Here is a 25,771-nt window from a genome sequence, read left to right on the forward strand (position 1 = left end):
TCTCAGCCTTTCTTAATTTATTGAACAGAGGAACTCTTGAAATTACTGTCTCAGGGAACCCCTTATAATATTTACTAGATCTACAGCTCACAATAGATTTGTGTGATGGTCACTGGAAAATAAAAATGCTCCTTACATTTGCAGTCTTAGGAAAACGCCCCCCCTCCCCCCCTCCACCGCTTACTGATAGCTTAAATAGATTGTTGTTGTCAGTGGTTACTTATATGAGAGTCTCTAATTGCTCAAGGAATGCCTAGTAGCCTTTCTAGCTCTTTTCTAGTCTTTTTAGCAGAGGAACCCTTATGCCGCGTACACACGACCGGACTTTTCGACGGACTAGGACCAACAGTCTTCCCAGTGGACTTTCGGCGGAGTTCTGACAGACTTTCCGAATGAACGGACTGGGCCACATACAATCACACCAAAGTCAGATGGATTTGAACTTGATGACGTACGACTGGACTAGAATAAGGAAGTTCATATCCAGTAGCCAATAGCTGCCCTGGTGTCGTTTTTTGGCCGTCGGACTAGCATACACACAAGCAGATTTCTCGATAGGAACTGGGTCCAGTGGAGTTCCGGCAAAAAAAAAGTCATGTCGTGTGTGCGCGGCATTAGAATAATCCCATGTTAGTATTTACTATATCTATCTACAGCTCGCTGTAAATTAGTGTGACGATCTGTGGGAATAATGCTACTTACATTTGTGGTCCGTGGGAAAAATCCCCACTCTTGAGGTGGTGTCAATGGGAGCTTTTCTGAGAGGCAGAAATTCCTACTTGGTCAAGGAACCCCTAGTAACCTCTGGAGGAATCCTAGGGTTCCATGTTAACTTCTTGAAAATGGCTGCTCTAGAGGGACCCCGGTTGAGAATGGCTGCTCTGGTGGAATCTTGGTTGAGAAAGTCTGTCCTAGAGTAAACCGTGATATCACAGTCAAATGTGGTCATTGACCACTTTAGAAAAGTCTCTCCAGAAAAATTATTCATGGTCTTGTCAGCTATTCTCAGATCATATTCTTTGCCTTTATACTATTATATTTACATATAATTCATTTTAAATTGCTGAGCTGGCAAACCAAAAGAGGTATAACAACTAGAACATGCTGAGTGATTATTGTCCCAACAGCTGAGTTTATCTAAGGTCAGCAGCTATCTATGTATCATAAATAGGTTCTCATGAATATGAAGCTCTTTGACCTTTATCATTGTGCATCAGCTATTATATTTGGAAGTGCATCTTCACTGTTCTACTGGTGGAACTGAATGTGTTGTGTGAATATTTCAGTTGTGTATAAATGCTGGTATCAACAACCAACTTGTTATATCCTCCTCCAGGGATTTGAAACCAGATGGTGGGGTCACAGCTGTGGTCCCAACACATAGTTATTGTGCACCTCTGTACTAGCTACACATCTGCATGTCAAAAAATGAAATGCATCAAACCTTTACTACAATAGTACAATGAAATAAAAATATAGATTTAAAGAAGACATCCAGGTGCTCCCTCCTGAAATATTAGATGTTTTTGTTTCAAGCTAGGAAGTAATTTGCAATAAAATATGCAGCGTTGGTAGATTCCACTATTTCTCTAAATTTTTCACATCCTCACTGATCAAAAGCGAATCTTGCTGCTATTTGTACATAGAATCCAGTCTAAAGCTGATAAGATCCCACATCTTTTTATAGTTGGTGAAGGAGAAAGCGCTTTGATGTTTTCAGGGAGGAATAGAGGGGGTAAGATTTTCCATATGGGTGTTTGGCTAACACAACAAACACTGTTTAAAAATGTAACTTTGCCTAATTAATTAGCGATTCTGTTTAATACCCGTCTGATCTCTGTCCAACAAGGTATTTTGAGCCTTGAGAAAAAAGAACTTCAAAGTGCTGGTTAAGATGGTCTGAACAGGGGTGTTAACCTCTTTAGTGCTGGACGAGTGCCAGTATCTCTAGCAGGCAAACAATTAGATAATAACTTCCTTGGGCATAATAGCACCCCGCAAGCTTAACAGTGTATCTACTCAAATATTTTAAAGCAAACCTTTTAGAATGTTCTTTCAAAGGGATTTGCCTTTTAAAGTGTAAAGTCTTAAAGTGAAACTCCAGCTGAATAAAAAAAAAACATCCAGGTGTGCTACAAATATTTTTACGTCTCATGCACACAGGGCATAAAACCACCTCTTTAACAGGCGTTTGGCCTTTTTTTTCAGCCTGTAAAAGCATCTCTCTGTTGGCCTGCATGTCCATTCATACATAGGTTTTTACAGGCTGATAAAAAAATCACCAGTGTATTCAGGAGAGGAGCTTTTAGGCAGAAAAAACACTTAATGTGAATAAACTTTAGATGCATTTAGTGGCCAATGGAATCTACAAACGATGAACACTCGACGCGCCTTAATGCGCATGCAGGGATTTTTAAGCTACTTTTCATTAGGAGTAAAAGGCATCCACCCAGAAGAGGCCTAAATGCTTAATATATATATATATATATATATATATTCTTTTGTGTTGCTTTAAATAGTTTGCTTGGGCCAAGCTTACCCACACAAACTATACATTTCTAAGAAAATGTGGCAGCTGTTAGCGCTATGAAACTATATGTAGGGTCAGCTAAATACAGTTCTAGTGCTGTGTTCCACCAGTGGTATCGGGACTTCCTGTCCTGTTCCCTGGACAAAATCAAATCGAGCTGAGTGCTGCTCAGCCATTCACAACAAGCCTTGTATTTTTATGAATAAATACAAGCTTTTCTCTGATTGGCTGAGGTGGGCAGATGGCATTACAATTTCCACTTCAGCCTTTCAAAGGAAGCCTTGTGTTCAATGATAAAATATAAGCATTCTTTTGAGTAGCACTCAGCCTGCCTCGATTCTGTTCTGGGAATGGGGCAGGATGTCTCAGTACCACTGCTAGAACTGCTGATGCTATTTCTAGTTTATCCCAGTCAAGGAAATAGTTTGGGCCAGCTTAGTCTGAACAAACTTATTTGAGGCTGATCTTCATGTTTCAGTGAACTTTACCACTCTGTCAATTGACTATAGGCTAGGCAGGACTCTTGACGATCTGGGTAGACATCATATGACATCCTTCCAACCTGCTACAGGTACCATGTGACTGCTGTAACCAATCACAGCAGGTCACAATTGTAAACAATGAATGGCTTCATTTTCAAACCATTTTCATTCCTTAAAATGTTTGCGCCTAGCAAGGAAATTCACTGCCATAAGCAAACATAATGTGTAAAAAGATAAAAAAAAAAAACAAAAAACTGATTATGTCCCCAGAGTAGTATAATGCTACTATGGTAACATTATACTGCTCTGGTCAGAGTGTGTTAAACAAATCATAAAAAAGAAAAAATATATAATAATAAATAAATAAATAAAAAAGTAAAAAAAGTTTTTAGTTTTTTTTCATACTGTCACCAGTCATTGTCTCTGATCACCATTATATGATGATGCTGTACTGCATTGGTGACAGTATGTAAAAAATATATATATATATATATATTTATATATATATATATATATATATATATAAAATATATACAGTATCTCACAAAAGTGAGTACACCCCTCACATTGTGATATCACTGAAGAAATTACACTTTGCTACAGGGTAAAGTAGTGAGTGTACAGCTTGAATAACAGTGTAAATTTGCTGTCCTCTTAACTCAACACACAGCCATTAATGTCTAAACCGCTGGCAACAAAAGTGAGTACACCCCTAAGTGAAAACTTCCAAATTGGGTCCAAAGTGTCAATATTTTTTGTGGCCACCATTATTTTCCAGCACTGCCTTAACCCTTTTGGGCATGGAGTTCACCAGAGCTTCACAGGTTGCCACTGGAGTCCTCTTCTACTCCTCTGTGACAAAATCATGAAGCTGGTGGATGTTAGAGACCTTGCACTCTTCCACCTTCCATTTGAGGATGCTCCACAGATGCTCAATAGGGTTTAAGTCTGGAGACATGCTTGGCCAGTCCATCATCACCTTTACCCTCAGCTTCTTTAGCAAGGCAGTGGCCATCTTGGAGGTGTGTTTGGGGTGGTTATGTTGGAATACTGCCCTGCAGCCCAGTCTCCGAAGGGAGGGGATCATGCTCTTCAACTTCTTTGGTGGACCATGGCGAGGCCTGTTCTAAGTGGAACCTGTCCTGTTAAACCGCTTTATGGTCTTGGCCACCATGCTGCAGCTTAGTTTCAGGATGTTGGCAATCTTCTTATAGGCTAGGCCATCTTTTTATGTAGAGCAAGAATTCTTTTTTTCAGATCCTCAGAGAGTTCTTTGCCCTGAGGTGGCATGTTGAACCTCCAGTGACCAGTATGAGAGAGTGAGAGTGATAACCCCAAATTTAACACACCATTAACACCTGAGACATTGTAACACTAACGAGTCACATGACACTGGGGGAGGAAAATGGCTAATTGGGCACAATTTGGACATTTCCACTTAGGGGTGTACTCACTTTCGTTGCCAGCGGTTTATACATTAATGGCTGTGTTGAGTTATTTTTAAGGGACAGCAAATGTACACTGTTATACAAGCTGTACACTCACTACTTTACATTGTAACAAAGTGTCATTTATTCAGTGTTGTCACATGAAAAGATAGAATAAAATATTTACAAAAATGTGAGGGGTTTACTCACTTTTGTGTATATATATATATATATATATGTATATATATATATATATATATATATATATATATATATATATATATATGTTAATTTTGTTTTGTTAAACTCGTCATGCTTCTTACTAAATACATTGGGTTGTCTACTTTCCAAGAAGGAGTCATTTGGGGGGTATTTGTACTGTCCTGACATTTTTGGGCCTCAAGAAATGATAGGCAGTCAGTATATCAGGATTGATCAATTTTCAGATATATACCATAGTTTATGGACTTTCCTACAGACTAAATATTATACACTGATTTGGGTTGCCTGCCTTAACATGCACATGAACTTTAATGGCATCCCAGTCTTAGCCCGAAGGGTTCAATATTGAGTTGGGCCACCCTTTGCAGCTATAAAAGCTTCAACTCTGTCCACAAGGTTTGGGAATGTTTTCTTCCAGAAGTACATTTGTGAGGTCAGGTCTCCACTCGAATTCATCCCAAAGGTGTTCTATCGGGTTGAGGTCAGGACTCAGAGCCAGGCAACTTCCTCCACCCCAAACTCACTCATCCATGTCTTTACAGACCTTGTTTGTACTAAGCGTTGCTCAGCCTGACTCAGTTTTGTCCTGTGAGTGGGATGAAAAGTCTCTGTCCCCCTGCCGGAACACAGCCCTGAAACTACAGAGGCTTCATACATTTTATACAGCGCTCACAGCTGCTTCATCTGTTAGTGAAGGAAGTAGAGATCAGCTGTAAAGAGACACAAAACCTGGAGTTTGGCTTCACTTCCCCAGAACTACTGTGCAAGTCAGAGCATGGATACTTCCATCAGAAACCAAGAACACGTGTTTGTTGCCTAACAAATTTCCTTATTTTCGATATAACAACCACAACTAACAAATAAAAGAAATGACATTGAAAGCCATGCTTGTGATGTTCTGGCAAGACATAATAAAGATCAGGGTACTGGATGGTGTATATTAATTCTGTTTCACATGATTTCTTTATGTCCTAGTTGCTCTCCCTGCTGAGAAGAGTGAAGGACTTTTCACCTGTGAAGAGAAAAAAACAGGAGAAAGGGATACAGATGGATGTGCAAAGAAACAGCTGAAATTTGAGGTATGCTTTTCTTCATTGTTTCCTTTTGTTTCTATCGCCTTTTATTTGTAGGTTTTGTTCAGTTTTATTTCCTTAAAGAACCATGGCCGTACTTTACAGTATGGCCATAGTTAGTTAAAGGAGTTGTAAAGGCAGGAGGTTTAATCTTAATGCATTCTATGCATTAGGATAAAAAATCTTGTGTGTGTAACAGCCTCCCTAAGCCTCCTCTCTCTCCAGTGATGTCCACGAATGTCTAAGCCATCCAGGACACTCCTCCTGATTGGCTGAGACACAGAAGTGGCAGCTGGCTTTTGTGGCTGTCAATCAAAGTCAGTCAGCCAATAGGGGGGGCAGGCTTCGTGTTTGGATGGACACACAGATCTGTGACTCGGTTCGGAAGCCCCCATAGCAAGTTGCTGACTGTGGGTTGTACTCGATAGGTGGGAGGGGCCAGGAGCAGCAAAGAGGGACCCAAGAAGAGGAGGATCCAGGCAGCTCTGTGCAAAACCAGTTGCACATAGGAGGTAAGTATAACATGTTTGTTATTTTAGAAAAAAAGAGACTTTAAGGAGCTCACTTGTGCTGACGAATTTGCACTAAGCTGTGGTTTAAATAGAAAAAAATATATGGAAGTATATATTCTTAACTCAAAGTTCCTTTTATTGTTCTCTGTTTTCTCCAAATTCCTTTTTTGTTGCTGTTATCCAATTTCCTGTTAGAAGATGGCTACGTTCATTCTCCATGGTCCCATTCTATGTAGGAAGGTAGCCATCCTCTTTTGCTCCTAAGATGGACTGTGGGATATTGGGGTTGACTTACTGAAACTGGAGAGGGCAAAATGGGGCAGATGTGTGTAGTAGCCAATCCACTTCTAACTTCAGCTTATTTAGTTAAGCTTTGCAAAAAAAACAAAAAAACGGAAGCTGATTGGTCTCTTTGCAGACCTGCACCAGATTTTGCACTCTCCAGTTTTAGTAAATCAACCCCAGTGTGTACAGAGTAGTGCACATGATGGCATTTAACTTGCCCTGCTCATTCCAAACAAACAGAAGTGAAGGGGAAAAGAAAGGTTTGGGGGCTCAGGAGAACTTTACAAGGAGTCAGAAAAATATAGTAAAAAAAACAATTTCTTAAAAATCAATGTGTATGGAATATTGATTTGGAAATTAAAGATATATTTTTCGGTCACTTTAAAAGATAACTGTAAAGCTGCCACATACATGTAATTTAACATCTGGTGACCCTGGGCTACCTTGTACATACATGGTCGGTGCAGGAAATGTATTCTCTTGCGCCACAGTCTGTAAGCAAGATTAAAAGTCTTCTGATACTGGACATATAGCTAGTGCATATTAGAGCTGATTGACATGGGTGTCAAAAACGCTTCATACAGTACATATTAAACATATATAGTTTTATGCGCATCTGTACCCAGCCCCAAAGCAGGCTATGGGCCCATTCAGACAGCAGCACTGAGTAGCTTGACCTTGCTGATCTCTTAATATACAGTGCATTCATAAAGTATTCAGACCCCTTTCAATTTTTGCAACTTTATTATGTTGCAGCTTGATGCTACAGTTGTTTTTAATTCATTTTTTTCTCTCATTAATTTACACTCAGTACCCCATAATGACAAAGTGAACACAGTATTTTAAAAAGGTCTGTGAATTTATTAAAAAGAAAAAAAAATGAAATATCGCATGTACTTAAGTATTCAGACCCTGTACTCAGTACTTTGTTGAAGCACCTTTGGCAGAAATTACAGCCTCAAGTCTTTTGGAGTATGACGTGACAAGCTTTGCACACCTGAATTGAGGGAATTTCTTCAAATTTCTCAAGCATTGTAAGGTTGGATGGGGATCGTTGGTAGACATTCATTTCCATGTGTCTTCAGAGATGTTCAATAGGTTCAAGTCGAGGCTGTGGCTGGGCCACTCTAGGATATTGACAGAATTGTCCCTTATGCCACGTACACACAAGTCCGCCGGACCAGTTCGATCATGTGTGGGCTCCAGCGGACTTTTTCATCGTAAAGTCAGACGGACTTAGAAAGTAGTTTTGACTCAAAATTTGTCCGCCGGACTTGGCTTTCAGCGGACAATCTGTTCGTCAGTGTGCTAGTCCGGCGGACTAAGAATGATGCATGCTCTGAAGCAAGTACGAGACGGAGGCTATTGACTACTGGCTATTGAACTTCCTTTTTCTAGTCCCGTCGTACATGCTGTACGTCATCACGTTAGAAATCACCGGACTTTCGGAGTGTCCGTGTGTGGCCAAGTCCGTTCGTTATAAAGTCTGGCGGATTGTTTGCCGGATTGTTTGCCGACCCAATTCCGCCGGACAATTCGATCGTGTGTACGTGGCATAAGCCACTGGTTTTCTCAAGATATAATGTTTAGAATTGAGGCTAAATAGTTCAATCTTGGTTTCATCAGACCAGAGAATCTTGTTTCTCACAGTCTGAGAGTCCTTCAGGTGCTTTTTTTCAAACTCCAAGCAGGCTTTCATGTGTTTTTGCACTGAAGAGAAGCTTCCCTTTAGTCACTCTGCCATAAAGCCCAGATCAGTGGAGGGCTGCAGTGATGGTTATACTTCTGAAACTTTGTCACATTTCCACACAAGATCTCTGGAGCTCAGTCAGAGTGACCATCGGGTTCTAAAGCCCCGTACACACGAGCGGACTTTTCAACATCCAAAGTCTGACGGAATGATTCCGGCAGACTATTCGATCGTGTGTGGGCTGCAACGGACTTTTGATTCGCAAAAGTCTGACAGACTTTAGAAATGGAACATGCTTCAAATTTTTCCGCCAGAACTCTGCCGGACCCAGTTCCTACCGAAAAATTCGCTCGTGTGTGTGCTATTCCGACGGACTAAAACCGACGCTAGGGCAGCTATTGGCTACTGGCTATGAACTTCCTTATTCGAGTCGTACGTCATCACGTTCGAATCCGTCTGAGTTTGGTGTGATTGTGTGTGGCCAAGTCCGCTCATTCGAAAAGTCCGTCAGAACTCTGTCGGAACTCCGTCAGAACTCCGTCGAAAGTCTGCCGGACTTAAGTCCTGTTGTGTGTACGCGGCATTAGTCACCTCTTTTGCTAAGGCCTTTCTCCCCCCCATTGCTCAGTTTGTGACCAGCTCTTGGAAGAATCCTGGTTGTGCCAAACGTCTTCCATTTGAGAATTATGGAGGCCACTGTACTCTTGGGAACCTTCAGTGCAGCAGAAATTTTTTGTAGCCTTCCCCAGTTTTGCGCTTTGCATTAATCCTTTTTTTGAGCTCTGTAGACAATTTCTTTGACTTCATGGCTTTTGCTCTGCTACATGGTTGATACATGAATAGAATGCATTGCCAGCTATAATGCCTTTTATAGAGAGGTGTGTGCCTTTCCAAATCATGTCCAATCAATTGAATTTATCACTGATAGACTCCAATTAAGGTGTAGAAACATCTCAGCAACGATCGAGAAATAAGAGGTACCTGAGCTAAATTTCAAGTGTTCTTGCAAATGGTCTGAATAGCCTTGTCAATGTGATATTTCAGTTTTTCCTTTTTCATACATTTGCAGATTTCTAAAATTCTGTTTTCACTTTATCATTATGGGATACTAAGTGTAGATTAATGAAAAAAAAAGGAATTTAAACAAATGTCTTATCAGGCTGCAACATTTCAAAATGTGAAGAGGGGTCTGAAAACTTTATGAATGCATGATATATGCGGTGGGATTAAGGGTGGGCTTTAACACCCAGCCCCTGCACATATACGTCCTGTTGCCTGAGGTTGTATGCTAAGAGCATGCTTACTGCACACTCCCACTGAACTCACATATTACAGAATCTGTGTCACCTCCTGAACATTAAAGGCCAGTTAATGCTCCATTCACATCTTTGTGAAGTGCAAGTGCAATGCACATTTTTTTTGTGGTTCCGTGAATACGTAAAACTGCAATTTTTTTGTGCGCGTTCACGGAACCACAAAAAAATGCACATTGCACTTGTGGTGCCATTAATTGTTACTGACTCCCTAAATGTGTACATGTGGGTTAGTTCATTTTTTTATTTTTTTGTGAAAAAGTTACACTTTAACAGAACGTATAGCGTATATTTAGAAAGTGCATATTCTGAGATGATATTGCAAGGTTTACCTCAAAGTCCATTTTATATGACTTCCATGTTTACAAATTTGCAATTACTCTATTTATTGAGATAACATATCAGCCACACAGGGGAGTGTATTGTTTCCAATACATTGGGTATGACTGCAAAGCAGGAAGCCTAAGGCCGCGTACACACGGGCGGACTGTTCGCCCAACTTAGTTTGTCAAACAATCCGACAAACAGTCCGCTCAAAATTTGCATGAGCGGACTTGACCACACACGATGAACGAACAGTCCGCTGAAAGCGTGCGCGATGACGTGAACGGCACGTATGACGGGACTAGAAAAACGACGTCCTATACACTGCAATGCAACCTTCGGCGTGTAAATCCTTTCTGAGCATGCGCGGAACTTAGTTTGACGAACAAGCCTACACACGAGCGGACTGTCCGCTCAAACCAAGTTTCAGCGGACTGTCTTACGGGAATTCCGAAAAACTTTGTTCGTCAGACTGTCCGCTGAAACTGTCCGCTTAAGCCCACACATGAGCGGACTGTCCGCTGAAACACTGTTCAGCGGACAAAGTTGGGCGAACAGTCCGCCCCTGTGTACGCGACCTAAGCTGTATATTTTAATAAACAAATATGGCTTCCCCCATACACATCTATGTATTACTAGAAATGTATACACAGAAACAACATTTTTAAAACATTAACAACCACTGATAATATTATGTATATGATGCTAATCTTTTTTACATCTTAAACAGTGCCTTAGACTCAGAAATATGCATTTGTAGAAAAGGATGTGAATATATAGCAATGTTACTGCTACAGAAGATAGAATTGATTGTAGCACATGCGTTGTGTTATTACTTGTGGTGTTCCCTTGCTTCTTTAAGATACTTTTTATCTCTGATCCAGACCTCCTTCTTTTGCTCCTGTTTTAGCTTCTCCTAGAAAACTAGCCTAGTAGAGAGTACCATGTAATGTGAGACTGGTACCGTTTGCAATATCTCAGGCTGGCTTATTACAGTCAGGAGGCTTTGAACTCAGTAGGGGACACAGACTCTTTAGAACTGCCAGAGGGAATGGATTTCAGTCAGCAAATCTAGCAGGTAACTGGGCTGCACACAACCTGGGCTATTTTCAGCAGTTTACTTTGCTGGTTCAACTTGATGTATTTTAAGCAGCTTTTTACTTGCACTTTATAACTGAGAACAATATAAGGAAGGAGTTTACAGGTCATTGGTTATACGATGTTGTATTAAAAGAAAAAATGCTTGCAGAAAAAGATAGGACAGGGGTTTCTGTGATTATGCTCAGGCCTCTTGCAGACTGCAGCTTGAAAAAGCGCAGTACAGCTTTTTTTTTCTTCAACTGAGCTAAAATACAGCCCATTAAGGAGCGTAAACAAGAACCGTGCATTCTTCAGCAAAAAAAAAAGAAGAAAAATCCTAATATTTTGGTTAGCAATTTACGCTTCATGCGCACGAGTGCGTGCAGATGCCCATTTACTTATTACTAGAACAAAAATGCAAAAATAAGTTTTCCTGCGCATGCGTCAATTCGCGTAAATATTGCGCAAGCGCATTTGTGTGAAAATACACGCAAATACATACAAAAAAGTCTGAATAAGTATATGCTTAAACAGGAGTATCATGCAAGAGGCCTTAATGTTTTTTCATGACCTTCTCAACTTAATACACAATTTCCTGACGCATATAAACCTTCTTGTATGGGTATAGGATGACATAACGTGCCTAGGCGATCTGAGCGGGCTTCAACCCCCTCCCACAACCTCGGGTCCCAGGAGGCTGCAGGTTCATTGAGAAAGTTCTGCCTGTGTAGTGGGAAGCCAGCTGTGAAGCAGCACAAAGTCACAGCTGGCTTTCCACTTCCAAGATGGCATACCTGAGGACTGGTGAAGAACTGGCCTGGGTGAGGACAGAGCTGGATCCCTGGACTGATAAGTGAATGAGTCCTGAAGGTTAGCAGCTACAGTATTTGTAGCTGCTGACTTAATTTTTTTCCCATAAAAAAAAGATCATCTTTAAGTTATGCAAGGATTTACTGTTTCTTCAAAGAGTCAGTGATGTAGCAGTTGCCCTTTCTATTGTAGATGCATTAAACTGACTACTTTAATTGACATGTTTAGGAACTTCAGTGTGATGTTTCAGTGGAAGAGGACAACCGACAAGAATGGACCTTTACATTATATGATTTTGACAACAGTGGAAGAGTTACACGAGAGGTAAGACTTTTATTCCCTCATTTTGTGAAAAAAAATCTAAAGGCAGTATGCCAAGTGTAGTTCCTCAGGTTCCTATCCTACCCTGCACTGCAATGGCAGCTCAGCGAAGGCAGTGGGATTCTTTGGGCAATGTTCTGCTGAGAAACCTTGGGTCCTACCATTCATGTGGATATTACTTGTAACGTACCACCTACCTAAACATTGTTCCTGACCAAGTACACCCCTTAATGGAAATAGTATTGCTTGATGGCAGTGGCCTCTTTCAGCAGAAGCCATTGTATTCTACTGGCTGGAGGGTGGAGGAAGCCGTCTATGCTGGGAGAAGACAGAGATTATTGCTACTGGCTATACAGTCTATGGCCAGCCTTACTCTGCTTCTTCCTCCAATTAACATGTTTCTTGTTGGTACATTTGCATGCATTATACAAGATCGACCCCTAATCCTAATATGCCTGTTGCTATATAGTGTATTGCAGGAGGCTGATATCAAATCAAACTCGGGTACTTTAGGGCCTCATGTACACTGCTGCTTCGAAACGGACATTTAGAAGCAGTTGAGCATTTTTTTCAACTGCTCCTGAACTCTCCTCTGTGTTACCTTATCAGGGCCGCGGTTAGAAATCATGGGGCCCCGTACAGCCTACCTGACAGGGCCCCCTTCAACCACGCCCTTGCCCCCACCCCTGACCCCGACTTGAAAAGAAATGCAGGTTTGTTGCCGTTTACATATGCGTGTGAAGCCAAAACATGTTTGCAATTAGTAAGCATGAAGGAGCAGGGGGCAGTTTACATTTCTTTTCAATTGTATTTTATTAATTACAAATAAAAAAAATCTTACATTGTATCTTTACATTTTTTTTATTGTCATTTTTGCTTTCACAGGGGATGGACAACATTCCTTGTGATAGCAAGGGCCATAACAGGTCCTCTTTATAGGGAGATATGAGGTCTTTTAGACCCCATATCTGTCCTCTGGCCTCCAAAGCATCTGCTCAAGCTAAGATCAGTTTGATCATATGCTTGTTCAAGAGCATATCGTGATGATTGAGCATATCATTGATGATATCGAGATATCATCAACCTTCCAATCCAGCAATGATGGGAAGCAATTAAAGGGGATTGGTTTGGGGGGCAGTAAAAATGTAGCTCCGCTGCACGTTTACTGCTCCTCCAAATTAGTTTTTAAAGTAGCATGTTTCTTATTATCATCAGGTTACAATTATCACACAGGCATCACAGTAAACAGGGGCTCTATCATGAAGTTATCATGAATGTATCATGATTTTGTCACATGGCTGTTGAGTGCTGGCTTAGTTAACTTATGGCTGTATTGCATATAACAGACTGTAACAGTACAACCATAACAAAGTCAGCACCCAAAAGCAATGTAACACAGAGCCATGACAGAGACCCTGCTGTGCTGCCTGTGTGATGATGTACCCTGCTGTGAGATATATAATAGGACACAGTGAGTATTCTTTCCCCTATTTCCCACTCACTGTGTCCAGTGCAGCCACGATCTCCTCCTGCTCTTCCCTGTCAGCCATTCAGCTTCTTCACATCTGGTGAGGATTGCAGCCGGGAGCCGAACGGAGAATCACAATATCACTCCGCCAGCCGGGACTAATAAAATAGTGGGGCGGCATGATATATATGCGCCCTGAAAATAAAGAAATAATCCCTCTGTTGTGCTCCCCTCCTGAGCCCCTGCATTGACCAGATGAGGCGGAAGCAGGGAAGAGTTTAGAATTTTTTTTTTTTTTTTTAAATGCAGTAACAAATTGTTTATGATGCCCGGGCCCCACTGTGTAGCTGATCTGGACGGGCCCAGTACATCAGGGCTGATTGTACTGCCCTATCAGCGACCCTGTACCTTATTAGTACATGTACACAGGGTCATTTACAGTCGTTTCTAGGCAATTGAGTTTCAAGGCTTTTTTTGGAACACAAAAAATTTGTTCAGAACCTAAGTTTAGAGGCATTTCAAGTGCCAAACGCTTCTAAACGTGGTAACTTGCATTTTAGCCACATTTCATTTACAGGCGTTTTTCATTTTTGGCTATTTGAAACGTATCTAAACGCAAACGCGCCATTTAAACGTGTCAAAACGGACATTTTAAACGTGTGTTAGTATCTGTTAAGTAAAATTGTTAAAGGGAGGTTGTAAAAACGTCCCATGTACATGAAGCCTAAGTTGCCATATTTTAAAAATAAACATAAGAATTTATTACCCAACTGCATTCATTTATATCTTTTATTGGTGCCCAGGGTTCAGATTTTAAAATATTGATATTATACTGAAAATAAAAATGGTCTGACACATTTCCTTGTTTAGAAGCCTGGATTGAGAACAATGAGAAGCCATTGCTTCACCTGTCAGATAAGCCAAATTTCGGTAAATATCAATATGATATCCCTCTGGTATCATCGGTAATTGTTCAAAAGATTTTCACATAATAAGGGTACTTTGGTTATGGAACATTTTAGAATAAAATAGTCCAAACTCGGTTTCATTTTATTTCGTATGCAGCAATAATTTGTGTTATAATTTTGAAGGATCACAAAAAAAATGATAAAAAGATTCCATTTTACAGTTGGTAATCCTTTTGATTTGTGCTCAGTTAAGTCAGAACATTTGTTGAGTACTTCGTGGACTGTCGGTGGTCCAAAGGCTGGTGGCAGAAGAATCCGGATTTTCTGATCCCCCTTTCCAGTTTAAAATACGTTTTAGATTTTGGGTTGGCAAAGCTTGTAAACGTTTGTTCATCTACCATTGTAAGGGAAGGGGATGAATGGATCAGATCTTAATGAGGATCATTTTTATTTATATGTCTCCTAGTTGTAGGTTAATTTTTAAATGTATGCAATTTCTATATGTATATGTGCAAAGGTCATTAGTTAGGTTATTAGTATGAAAATACCCCAGTTCCCATATTTGAAAGTTTTAATTGAAAAAATAAATCCTAGCAGTACTGAATACCTTTTTTACTAGCAAGATTCCATTCTTATCTTAGAGCTGACCTTAAAGCAGGAGCTTTTAATGTTTGTACTTCTGATCGGTACATTATTCTCTTTGCCAATCTTCTGCATATGAACTGTCTCATTACCAGGATGACACGTTCCGTGACTCTCTTGCCAAGTGAGTGTAGAAAACACCCCGCTTCTAATGGCTTTGATGAGCCTTTCAGTGCTGTCTTTGTGAGCGTGTTAAGATAACGGCATAGCTTTAATACTCCTGTTGAAAAGAATTAGCTAATAGCGTACTTTTCTCAATTGACAGTCCAATTTATTTTGCTCTTGAGGTCTTTTTCTACAATTGACAGGCTGCCCTGTAATTATCTTTGTAAGGAAAAATGGCTAATCGGGCTCTGATAATTGAACTAATGTTTTGTGATCCGTAAAACGTTATGAGCATGTTTGAGCTATAAAAGAACAAGATCACTCATTTGCTGCTCTGTTCCATTAACTCTTTCAGCCATTGCAGTGTTTTTCTTGGCTTTTTATCCTTACAGCGTTCCTCTGCTCTTAACTGCCACCATAGATTTTGGAGATGATAGAAAATTAAATCAGCTAATTCACTCTACCTGTTGAGTTTATAATTTAGTTTATATTATAGAGAAGACAACCCAATAAGTGGGGACACCTCAACTCTTTTTTTTTTTCAGGAGCAGTATGTTTCACCTGTGGTGAAAAAAACTGTAGAAATAAATATCCTTACAAAACTCATACATTTATGATATTCATGAATGGGCGAATTTCCCAGAGAGAAAGATGAACTATATCATCTAGATCTAGATCCTCATCTGTATTTTTCCACCTTCGGAACTACCTAGCCTTTACTCCTTGCTCAGATGTTGCACACACATTGTAAAAACATTGTCCCATTTTCTGTCTGTTGGAATTGTTTGCATGTAATAATGAGCAATTCCGACACTTATAAATGCATGTTATCAAGCTGTTGGTAAGACATACTGTATACTGCCCAGTGTCCATAAGATATTTTGCTCATTGGTTGCATTGTTCAAGATAGATATAGCCAACCTTAGTATCCTGAGAGGTTTTACAAAATGATTTCAGAGACCATTGGTGTGTGCAGCCTATTGCATTAGGGTATGCACCCCAGAGCACAAACCTCGGAAGAGCAGTGGGCGGTATCTGTAGAGCAGAGATTGGTGTCAGTAGGGCAGTGGACGGTGTCAGTAGTTTTTATATTTTTATTATTTTGTACAATTTCGTTTTTTTTTTTTGTTTTGTTTTTTACAATATTTTTTTATTTGTTAATTTTTTTTATTATTTTTTTAGGAGCCCCAGGCTTTGGTGAAATATCAAGGGTCTAAATAGACCCCCGATTTCTCACTTTTGAGACCAAGAAAAGAACAGTGCTTCCCCAGCGGCTTTCTCTGCAGCCTCGGCTGCACTGGATAGTGAAGGAATGGGGAGTGCTCTGTGCTGAGCAGCATAGTTTACTATGCTTCAGTTAAGAATAAACACCGGAGTGATTGATACAGATCACTCACTGTGTTCATTCAGAAAAGGAAAGGACCAATACATGATATATTTACCAGTCCCTTCACCCAAACTCAATTGTAATACTACCTCAGTAGCAGCCAAAGGGAGAAGAGGAAGGCTGGCAGCACTGCAAGGGGGAGACGGAAGGCACCAGAAAGAAGGGGGATTCAGTACATTACGGGGTGATTGGGTTGTGTCCATGCACACCCTGTGTGCATGCTTATGTCAGAAACACAGCTAACACCCTGCTGCAAGAACATTTAAACATTTTCCACTGGGCAAATTAGAGTCTTCAAAATTCTTACAATGGTCAGACACCAAGATAGGTAATAAATATACACAGTTGAGGGTAAATTGGTGGTTTTACTGCCTTGTCTTATATATTGGTTGAAATTAATAGACTGTGCTTTTAAATATTTCTTTTGAAGGAACATTGAGAGCTAAAACATACAGCTACATATCTATTCCTAGCGGTCAATAAAATATTTGAATATTGTGATTCCCACTGACAGTAGCTGACAACTGTCTGTTAGAGTTTAAATTTAGTTATTTATTTTATAGGCATTATTTTCCTTTCATAATCATGTTTTATGCTATTATTGACTTTCTCCAGGACATTACAAGTTTGCTTCATACTATATATGAAGTCTTTGATGCATCCGTGAATCACTCAAGTAGCTCCAGTAAAACCCTGAGGGTCAAGCTGTCAGTGGCTCCAGATGCCACCCTGAAGAAGAGAACCACCCTGCTCAACCATGCAGGTAATTCAAATTGTCTTCTTTGGTGGTCCCCTGTTTGAAAGATGACACTTGCTTATATTTGTGTAATAGAAGATATTCAAATCTCAGTGTCTTTGCTAGTTCCTAGATTTACATTAGCTGCCATTTTTAACTCTAAGCACACCAAATATGATCTAGGCTTCATGTAAAATGGTATCAGCTGTGATTAAAATGAATAGTAATACAACCCCGATTACAAAAAAAGCTGGGATGCTATGTAAAATATACATGAAAACAGATTGCAATGATTTGCAAACCTCATTAACCCATATTTTTTCCACAATAGAAAATAGAAAACATATCAATTGTTTAAACTGAGAAAATGTACCATTTTAAGAATAAATAAGGTAATTATGAAATTGATGGCATCAACACGTCACAAAAAAGTTTACCACAGTGTAGCAGTCCTCTTCTTTTAACAACACTCTGGGAACTGAGACCAGTTGCTGGAGTTTTGGGAGAGGAATGTTATCCCATTCTTGCTGATCTAGGATTTTACCTACTCAACAGTCCTGGGTCTTTGTCGTAATTTTTTTTATTCAAGATTCACCAAAAATGTTCAATTGGTGAAAGGTCTGGACTGCAGGCAGGCCAGTGAAGCATCGGTAGCTTCTACTACAAAGCCATGTTGTTGTCATAGATGAAGTATGCGGTTTAGCTTTTGTCCTGCTGAAATATGAAAGACATTCACTGAAAAAGACATTGGATGGGGGCATATGCTGCTTTAAAACCTGGATATATCTTTCAGCATTGATTCTGCCTTTCCAGATATGCAAGCTGCCCATTCCATACGCACTAACGCACCCCCGTACCATCAGAGATTCAGGCTTTTGAACGAAGCACTGATAACAAGCAAGAAGGTCCCTCTTCTCTTTAGTCCAGAGGACACGGCACCCATGGTTGCCAAAAAGAATGTCACATTTTTTATTTGTCCGACCACATAACAGAGCTTTGGCACCGGGGAAGATTTTGGATCTTTTTTTTGGATTGTTTTCAAATATGGCTTCTTCTTTGCATAATAGAACGTTAACTGGCATTTGTGGATGGCAGCAAACTGTGTTCACAGTGAAGTATTTCTGAGCCCATGGAGTGATGTCCATCACATAATCATGTCCATTTTTAATGCAGTGCCGTCTGAGGGCCCAAAGTTCACAGGCAAAGAGATTTCTCCAGATTCTTTAAATCTTTTGGTGATATTGTGTACTGTAGATGATATGTAAAGTCTTTGCAATTTTGCATTAAGAAACATTATTCTGAAATTGTAAAACAATTTTTAGATGCAGCTTTTTACAGATTTGTGAATGTCTGCCTATGTTTACTTCTGAGACATTCTCTCAGAGTGCCAGCTTCTTGTTGCCCTGTCCCAACTTCTGAGACATGTTTTTTTTATTTTTAATAAATGTGTAAAGATTTCAAACTTCTTTCACGTTGTCATTATGGGGTATTGTTTGTAGAATTTTGAGAAATAATGAATTTAATCCATTTTGGAATAAGGCTGCAACATAACAAAATGTGGAAAAAGTGAAGCACTATTTCAACTTTCTGGATGTGATGTAATTGCCCAAAAAAGATGTAAAATGAGTACAAGCCTGATAATTTTCCAAATTTTATTCAGCGGTTCAAAAAGCTCCACCCAGAGAATAGAAAATACCATTCTCTTACACCTCTAAAAGTTTTGCCTGTACCACACATGCACTTATCATCTGATAGAGAAGGTGGATCCTCTTACCCCAGTCTGTAAAACGTTGTACCTGTTTGGATTTATATAATATATCCATGGATTGGGGTTAGCTATACCTTCCTCATCAGTTTCATACCATAGCACTACTATACGTAGAATACTATAAATACTATACTTTATTATATACTATACGTATTGAAGTATGTTGGGTGATAGAGTGCCGACAGAGCTACCCACAAAGTGAATTTTGGGGGGTTTATCAGCAACCAGATGGGTATTCACTCAGTGTATGGCCAGCTTTAGGGAGTTGCATGCTTATCAATCATGTGACTGTTAGTTTTGATTTTTTGCAGAGGTGCAAAATGGGAGACACAGAAGTGACAGCAAGGTCAATGAAGACTTACGGAACTCTGAAAAAAGGCGTGGATTAGGAAGGTAAATATTTTTAGACTATAACCCTAAGCATAACCCTTTTTCCTTTTGGATAAAGTGGGAACGTTTTTAGATCTATCAAATTTAAGTTTTCTGTTTTTTCAAGTTGTGCCAAATACAAGCGGTAAGAGGAAATCTTCCGATGAGGTCACCTGCTCCGAGGACAGCTGTCAAAGAGGAGAATTACCCTCACTTTTGGAGGTTTCCACCAATCTCTTGTAGCATCTTTGTGAGGAAGTGAAGGGAAATTTCCTCAACAGTACACAGAACGCAAAAAAAGAAACTGGCAGGGTTTTTAACTTTTCCTGACTTTATACAAAAACATTTAAAAATCGCTTTGCACAGTGTCAACTTTAAAGTCTCATTTATAGAATAATTTTCATTGTTAAATGCGTGCATTTCCAATGAGATGATTCCCCTCATGTATGATTTCCTTATACATTCTGTAGGCCACATACACAGAAGCTGTATCTTTTATATTAAAAAAAGATACTATTAAATCTGCAAATATGAATTGAAAATAAAAGTCTGAAGGTCCCATGTCCCTGCAGGATTATTTTTGTTGGCAGCAGCTGATCTAATTTTTTCCCCAATGCTTCGTTGTTTCACATTCCAAGCATGGCTGTAGCTTCTAGTCTGTGCTGGGTCTCTCTGTATAGAGACCTTTTGGCGCTAATTTAGTCCATTCTTTGTGATAAAAAGTATTCTGAGGGCCCCAGACGCTAGACTGCTTGCGGTGCTGGGATTTACAGAATTTAGGATTTGGAAGATAGAGACAGACAAAGGAAAAGATAAAAGGGAGTGTTATGTCTAAAGGGTGGAAAATGTTTTACCTAGATATAGAGAACAGACATGGAAAGTTCTAGGAAGACACATAAACATTCCCTGAGAAATAAAAAGTTGAATAATAGTTGTGAAGTAACTAACCACCAAACTCAATCAATTTCATAGGACTTAAATTGTATCTGTCATTATTTAACAGGTAAAATGCTGTAGAATACAGGATATACACATTCCATAAAAAATTAACTCCATGCAAAGCTATATATACGGTACTCAATGATTTTAGTTGAGGCTGCTGTCTTAAATGCCAAAGAATTTATATTTCTGTCTGTCCAGTCCTGAGATTTTCACACCCCTGCCAAGTAATAAAGACAGGTTTTTCTTTTTTTTCCTGACTTTTGAGAGCACAGCAAGTTTAATTCCCAACCTAAAGCCCATAATTGGATAGTGAAGGAGAAGCGGCAGCAAACTGATGCATTCAATCCACTGCTCTTCTTTTTCCTCTATTTTTGCTATTTAATTTATTACAATTGATCATGTAATCCATGTCACACTAGTATATATTTGTGGCAAACCTTTGTGGTTGTGTAGATGCGTTTCACACTCTCAATAGTGATTAATCATATCAGTAATTTCAATCTGTATCCTGCTGCTGTATGAATTTTGTTATTTTATACAATAAAGGCATATTGGAGTGCGGCTGTCCAGATTCTCCTTCATTGCATTAAATCCACTGCACTCTCCTCCTGTCAGCATGGTCTCTGTCAGAACATGTATATCCAGCTCACCTATTAGGTTTTAGCACTATCCCAATCAGAGTGCACCTTCACAGAGGATTACAAAAGGCCAATATCAATTAATTCTCAAGTATTTGCACTAATCATGTTTAAAAATAAATGTAGGTTTTCTTGGAATACGTAATTACATTAATTGGTGTCTTCCACATCTGCATGGAGTTCAGTGTTAGTCTGTGCATGTTATAGTGTTAGTGGTTAGTAGAGCTGCACAATTCTGGCCAAAATGAGAATCACTATTTTCTTGCTTAGAATAAAAAGATCATGATTCTCTCACGAGTTTCGCAATGTAAAATCTTTGACATTATACCAAAAATTGGGCTAACGTTACTGGGTAGTATTTTTTTTTTTTTTTATTCTTGAAAGTCATTTTTACCAAAAAAAATTGCATTTGAAAGACCATGTGCAAATACAATGTGACATAAAATATTGCAACATCCATCATTTTATTCTCTAGGGTCTCTACAAAAAAAATATATATATATATATATATATATATATATATATATATATATATATATATATAATGTTTGGGGGTTCTAAGTAATTTTCTAGCAAAAAAAAAATGATTTTACCTTGAAACCAACAAATGTCAGAAAAAGGTTTAGTGTTTAAGTGGTTAAACTTTCCTCACTTACACACATATTCCTTTGACAAATTGTTACAATGTTTAGACTTAGTTCAACTGCTAAAGAATGTTGTGATTCTTGGCAGACTGCCCAGTTTTATTCTTCCTTTCTTTTGACAGCTGTGGCTTCAGAAGGGCAGAGAGAATTCTTTGCCATAGCAAGACTCATGAAACACTTTTTTGTCAAGATCACAACATGAAAAAAATTGCGATAACGATTCTTGACGATTAATCGTGCAGCTCTAGTTGTTAGGTTATTGGATAGTTGAGTGTCACAATGTTTTATGTTCCGAGTTGGTTTTGGTGCATTTTCTGAAAGCTTATTAAAACCGCTCAATCTAATAGAAGTCTACTATCTAATAAGTAAAGCGCACAAAAACCATGGGTATACTGCGCTGTGAAAACCGGAAAACCGCACTGCATCAGTTTGAAAACGCCCCAGGAGTACTGGAGGGAGGTTTTTTTTTTTTTTTTTTCAGATTAGCAGCTGTACCTGTTGAACTTAATTCTTCCTCACCTTAACCTCTCAAGAATGTTTTGGCAACATGCACATAGAGTTGGCCTTGAAGTGGAATTTCAAGCAGACAGAAAAGCACACATTTAAAATAAAGTTTTGGTATATATTAGTGGTTTGCAGACAAAAATGTTCTAATTTTGTTCATTCACATGTCTACCACTAGAAATGATAATCTATTTTAAAGTAACCTAACAAAAAACAAAACAACAAATAACATCATGTAAAAAACAGGTATCATAAGTTACCTCCAGCTCAACATATTTTAAATCTTCTGTCTGTGGTTTTAGTTCCTTAACCTTGCCCTGCCTCTAATCACACCTGTTAGACCTGAAAACATTCTTCTTAATTGGAGCAGTAGCTTTTTTCCCCAATCCCTTTCAATTGGGCATATCTCTTACCTCTTTTGTATAAGAGGCACAACAAATGCTAATCAGTTGAAGTCTGGTAAGGATAAAATTTCGCTACTTTGCATGCTGTGTTATAGGAGTCTAAAATGTAAGGTTCTAGGGGAGACCTATAAATAAAATGATTATTATGTTCCCTTTAAAAATACTAATCTGAGAGACTGCCAATTTATATTGTAATACGCATTAGAAAAATGTTATATACAGTAGGTTGCATTCTATAAAAATTTGTAGGTTTCAAAATGGCAGCCTTAGGTTCAAGTGTATGACAAGTAAATTTTAAAGGTCAACTAAACTGCCACACCTAATGAAAAATGTTTGGCCCCTGGAGCTTTATGACATAATGTACTAGTAGACTTATCTACCAAAGCCATCTTCTCCGGCATTACAATTTCAGCACTTTCCTCCATCACCAGTGTTTCCAAGTTCAGAGTCTTCTGCCTTTAAATTTGCCGGGACCGAAAAAATGTAACTCTTGCGCATGCATACACATGTTACTTTGGCCTGGCACAGAAACATGTTGACACTGTACACTGAGCTGCGCATGTACAGCTAAGTATACACTTAAAGAACAAAGTGCTGGCAGGGAGCCTCAACTTTGACAGAACACATAGTCTTTACTGTCCTAAAAAGCCTACCTGTCAGCACTTTTTGCCACTTTTAGTTCCACTTTAAGAGCAAGCTAAGACAGGGTGATAAAAAGAGAAGAAAATTCCTCCAGATTGTAATAAAAAAAATAAACAAAGTTGATGCAAATTCTTTTATCTGTTCATAGATGTTATGAGAGTGGTTCCCAGACATATCCTGTTCTTTGTTATCTCTCATAGACATAACCCAGCTGAAAATGAAACAGAACAGACTGAATGTCTGAGGCAATGTGTGGATGAAAACATTGAAAGAAGAAACCACTATTTGGATCTTGCAGGAATAGAGAACTACACTTCAAGGTTTGGACCAGGTGTGTATTGCTGACAGTTGGGGCATAAAAAAGTTAGTTGTGTTCATCTGAAAACTGCATCTGTGTTTTAGATATAAGTAGAGATTCCGTACATATTTAATGCATGAGCATGATGTGTATAAATTTACTGCCAGTAATATCAGTACACAGTATTATGTATTGCCTTTGTGCAATATCTATGCACAATCGAATGGCATACAGAATCCATACATGCTTAGGCAGGCAATATGGTCAGTATTTCACTATTGAGCTGCCTGATTGGAATCAGACTTTGGGGATCTAAAGTACCTTTTTACACATGTGATCTTCTTCTTCGATACTGCTGTATTTAGTCTCTAAAAATATGTTGTAATGACAGCTGAATTATAGGGGGAATCTCAGAAACGGCCAACTGTTAATACAATGCTGTTAGCAGCTGTTTGCTATGGTGATTCTCTACGCATGTGCCAGTGCAGTAAATTTTTAGCAGCGAAGTATAAATGTTAACATAGCATGTTTGTAAAAAGATACTTTAGAAAGTGCATTGTAATAACCAGGGTTCTCTCTGCTGTTCACACTAATGCCCTGTACACTCGGTCAGATTTTCCGACGGAAAATGTGTGATCAGGTCTTGTTGTCGGAAAATGCAATCGTGTGTGGGCTCCATCGGACTTTTTCAGTCAGAATTTCGGACACACGAAGTTTGAGAGCTGGATCTAAAATTTTCCGACAACAAAATCCGATCCTGTTTAAATTCCCGATCGTGTGTAGACAATTCCGACAGACAAAGTGCCACGCATGCTCAGAATAAAATATGAGATGAAAGCTATTGGCTACTACCCTCTTCATAGTCCCTTTGTACGCAGCTTACATCACCTCGTTCTGAATGATCAGATTTTCCGACAACTTTGTGCGACCGTGTGTATGCAAGACAAGTTTGGGCCAAAATCCATCTGAAAAAATCCAACAGATTTTGTTGTCAGAATGTCCGACCGTGTGTACAGGGCATATCTGTAACAGTGATGTTTGTATAAGCGTATCTAAACCCTAAAACATAAAATACACATGTAGCTTACCAGTCTTTAGATGTGCTGGGCTGCATTAGTTTCCAAGCCAAGAATATTTTCAGCAAATGCAAAAATTCTTGATGATCTTGTCAGAAATGCAATGTTTTTATTTACCATGAACATAAAAGAAGGCACAAAAACCTCATCTATATGGTACAAAATACTAGTCCAATGAATGCACCATGTAATGGAGATAAACAAACTTAATTCTGAAATCTTCTGCAAACTCTATTCAGTTTAATTGAACGCCTATCCACAGCATAAAAGGGAGCACAGAAGGTGTTGGAATTTAGAAGTTTGGACTAGATGAGATACGAGGCGTTTACTTTCAGATCTGTTGCTTTCAGTTATTAGCTTCTATATACATTCCTATTATTGGGTAGATCTTTTTGCTCAGATCTCACAGAAGTCAGGTGAATAGTACTGAGCATACTCAGAAATCCTGTGGTGAAATCTTAAATTGTATTAGATTGAAATCTGATGTGGGCAATTGTCTTCTGCCAAACAAGAGCCTCTAACAACAAAGCACACATCTAGGCACATATTTTTATGGCTTATACATTGCTACTCTGCCTTACATTCTCAATTTTTTTAGGGCTTGTGTTGAAGGCCATTGGGCTTTTAACAATGAGCTAGTGCTTCAGATGTATTCAGCTTGCACTTGGCATCACTTTGAGATTATTCAAGAGTTTATTAACAGGTGCATTTGAACTTAAATTGACTTCCTTCTGAACTTCATTTGCCCCCTTCTCTGCTGGATAAATCTGCTTCAAGTTGCTTTTTCATTCCAAAGGAATATGAAAAATGAAAGACACTACACACCAAAATTAGTAAACTACAAATTTATTGAGCAATAGGCTCAAGATCAACAGCATAAATAACCTAACATTTCTCATAATATCCTAACAACCACCTGAGTCCCCCTATTAACCTCTCCCAGACTGGAACCATGGACCACCCTTGAAAAAGCGAAGGATGCAGTCCCAAAGCAGAGCTGAGCCCACCCTCCTTTAAACAAAAACCTCCCCCATACCAAGGGACCCTGACAAACCCTACCAAAATACAGAGGTAACACTTGTTGCACCAAGTGCGGTGCTCCACCTTAAAGCCACAGTGGGCGAAGGAGGCACCTGTTCCAAGTGGGACAGAGATGCATACCTGCCCAAAT

The 25,771-nt window shown here is 39.2% G+C and overlaps 1 protein-coding gene across 1 annotated transcript in view; it reads left to right on the top strand.

The window, feature by feature from the left end:
- Positions 1-25,771, top strand: part of NKD1 (NKD inhibitor of Wnt signaling pathway 1) — a 130,147-nt gene that overhangs the window by 94,166 nt on the left and 10,210 nt on the right. Inside the window, exons 5-9 of the mRNA XM_077458403.1 lie at positions 5,637-5,740; positions 11,977-12,072; positions 17,195-17,342; positions 19,395-19,476; positions 23,427-23,557. Of these exons, the coding sequence (XP_077314529.1) occupies positions 5,637-5,740; positions 11,977-12,072; positions 17,195-17,342; positions 19,395-19,476; positions 23,427-23,557 (561 nt within the window). The remainder of the gene's footprint in view (positions 1-5,636; positions 5,741-11,976; positions 12,073-17,194; positions 17,343-19,394; positions 19,477-23,426; positions 23,558-25,771) is intronic.

Source organism: Lithobates pipiens, unplaced genomic scaffold, assembly GCF_037356315.1.
Source record: "Lithobates pipiens isolate NorthernLeopardFrog02 unplaced genomic scaffold, aLitPip1_a1.2 Scaffold_10, whole genome shotgun sequence".
Classification (NCBI taxonomy): Eukaryota; Metazoa; Chordata; class Amphibia; order Anura; family Ranidae; genus Lithobates; species Lithobates pipiens.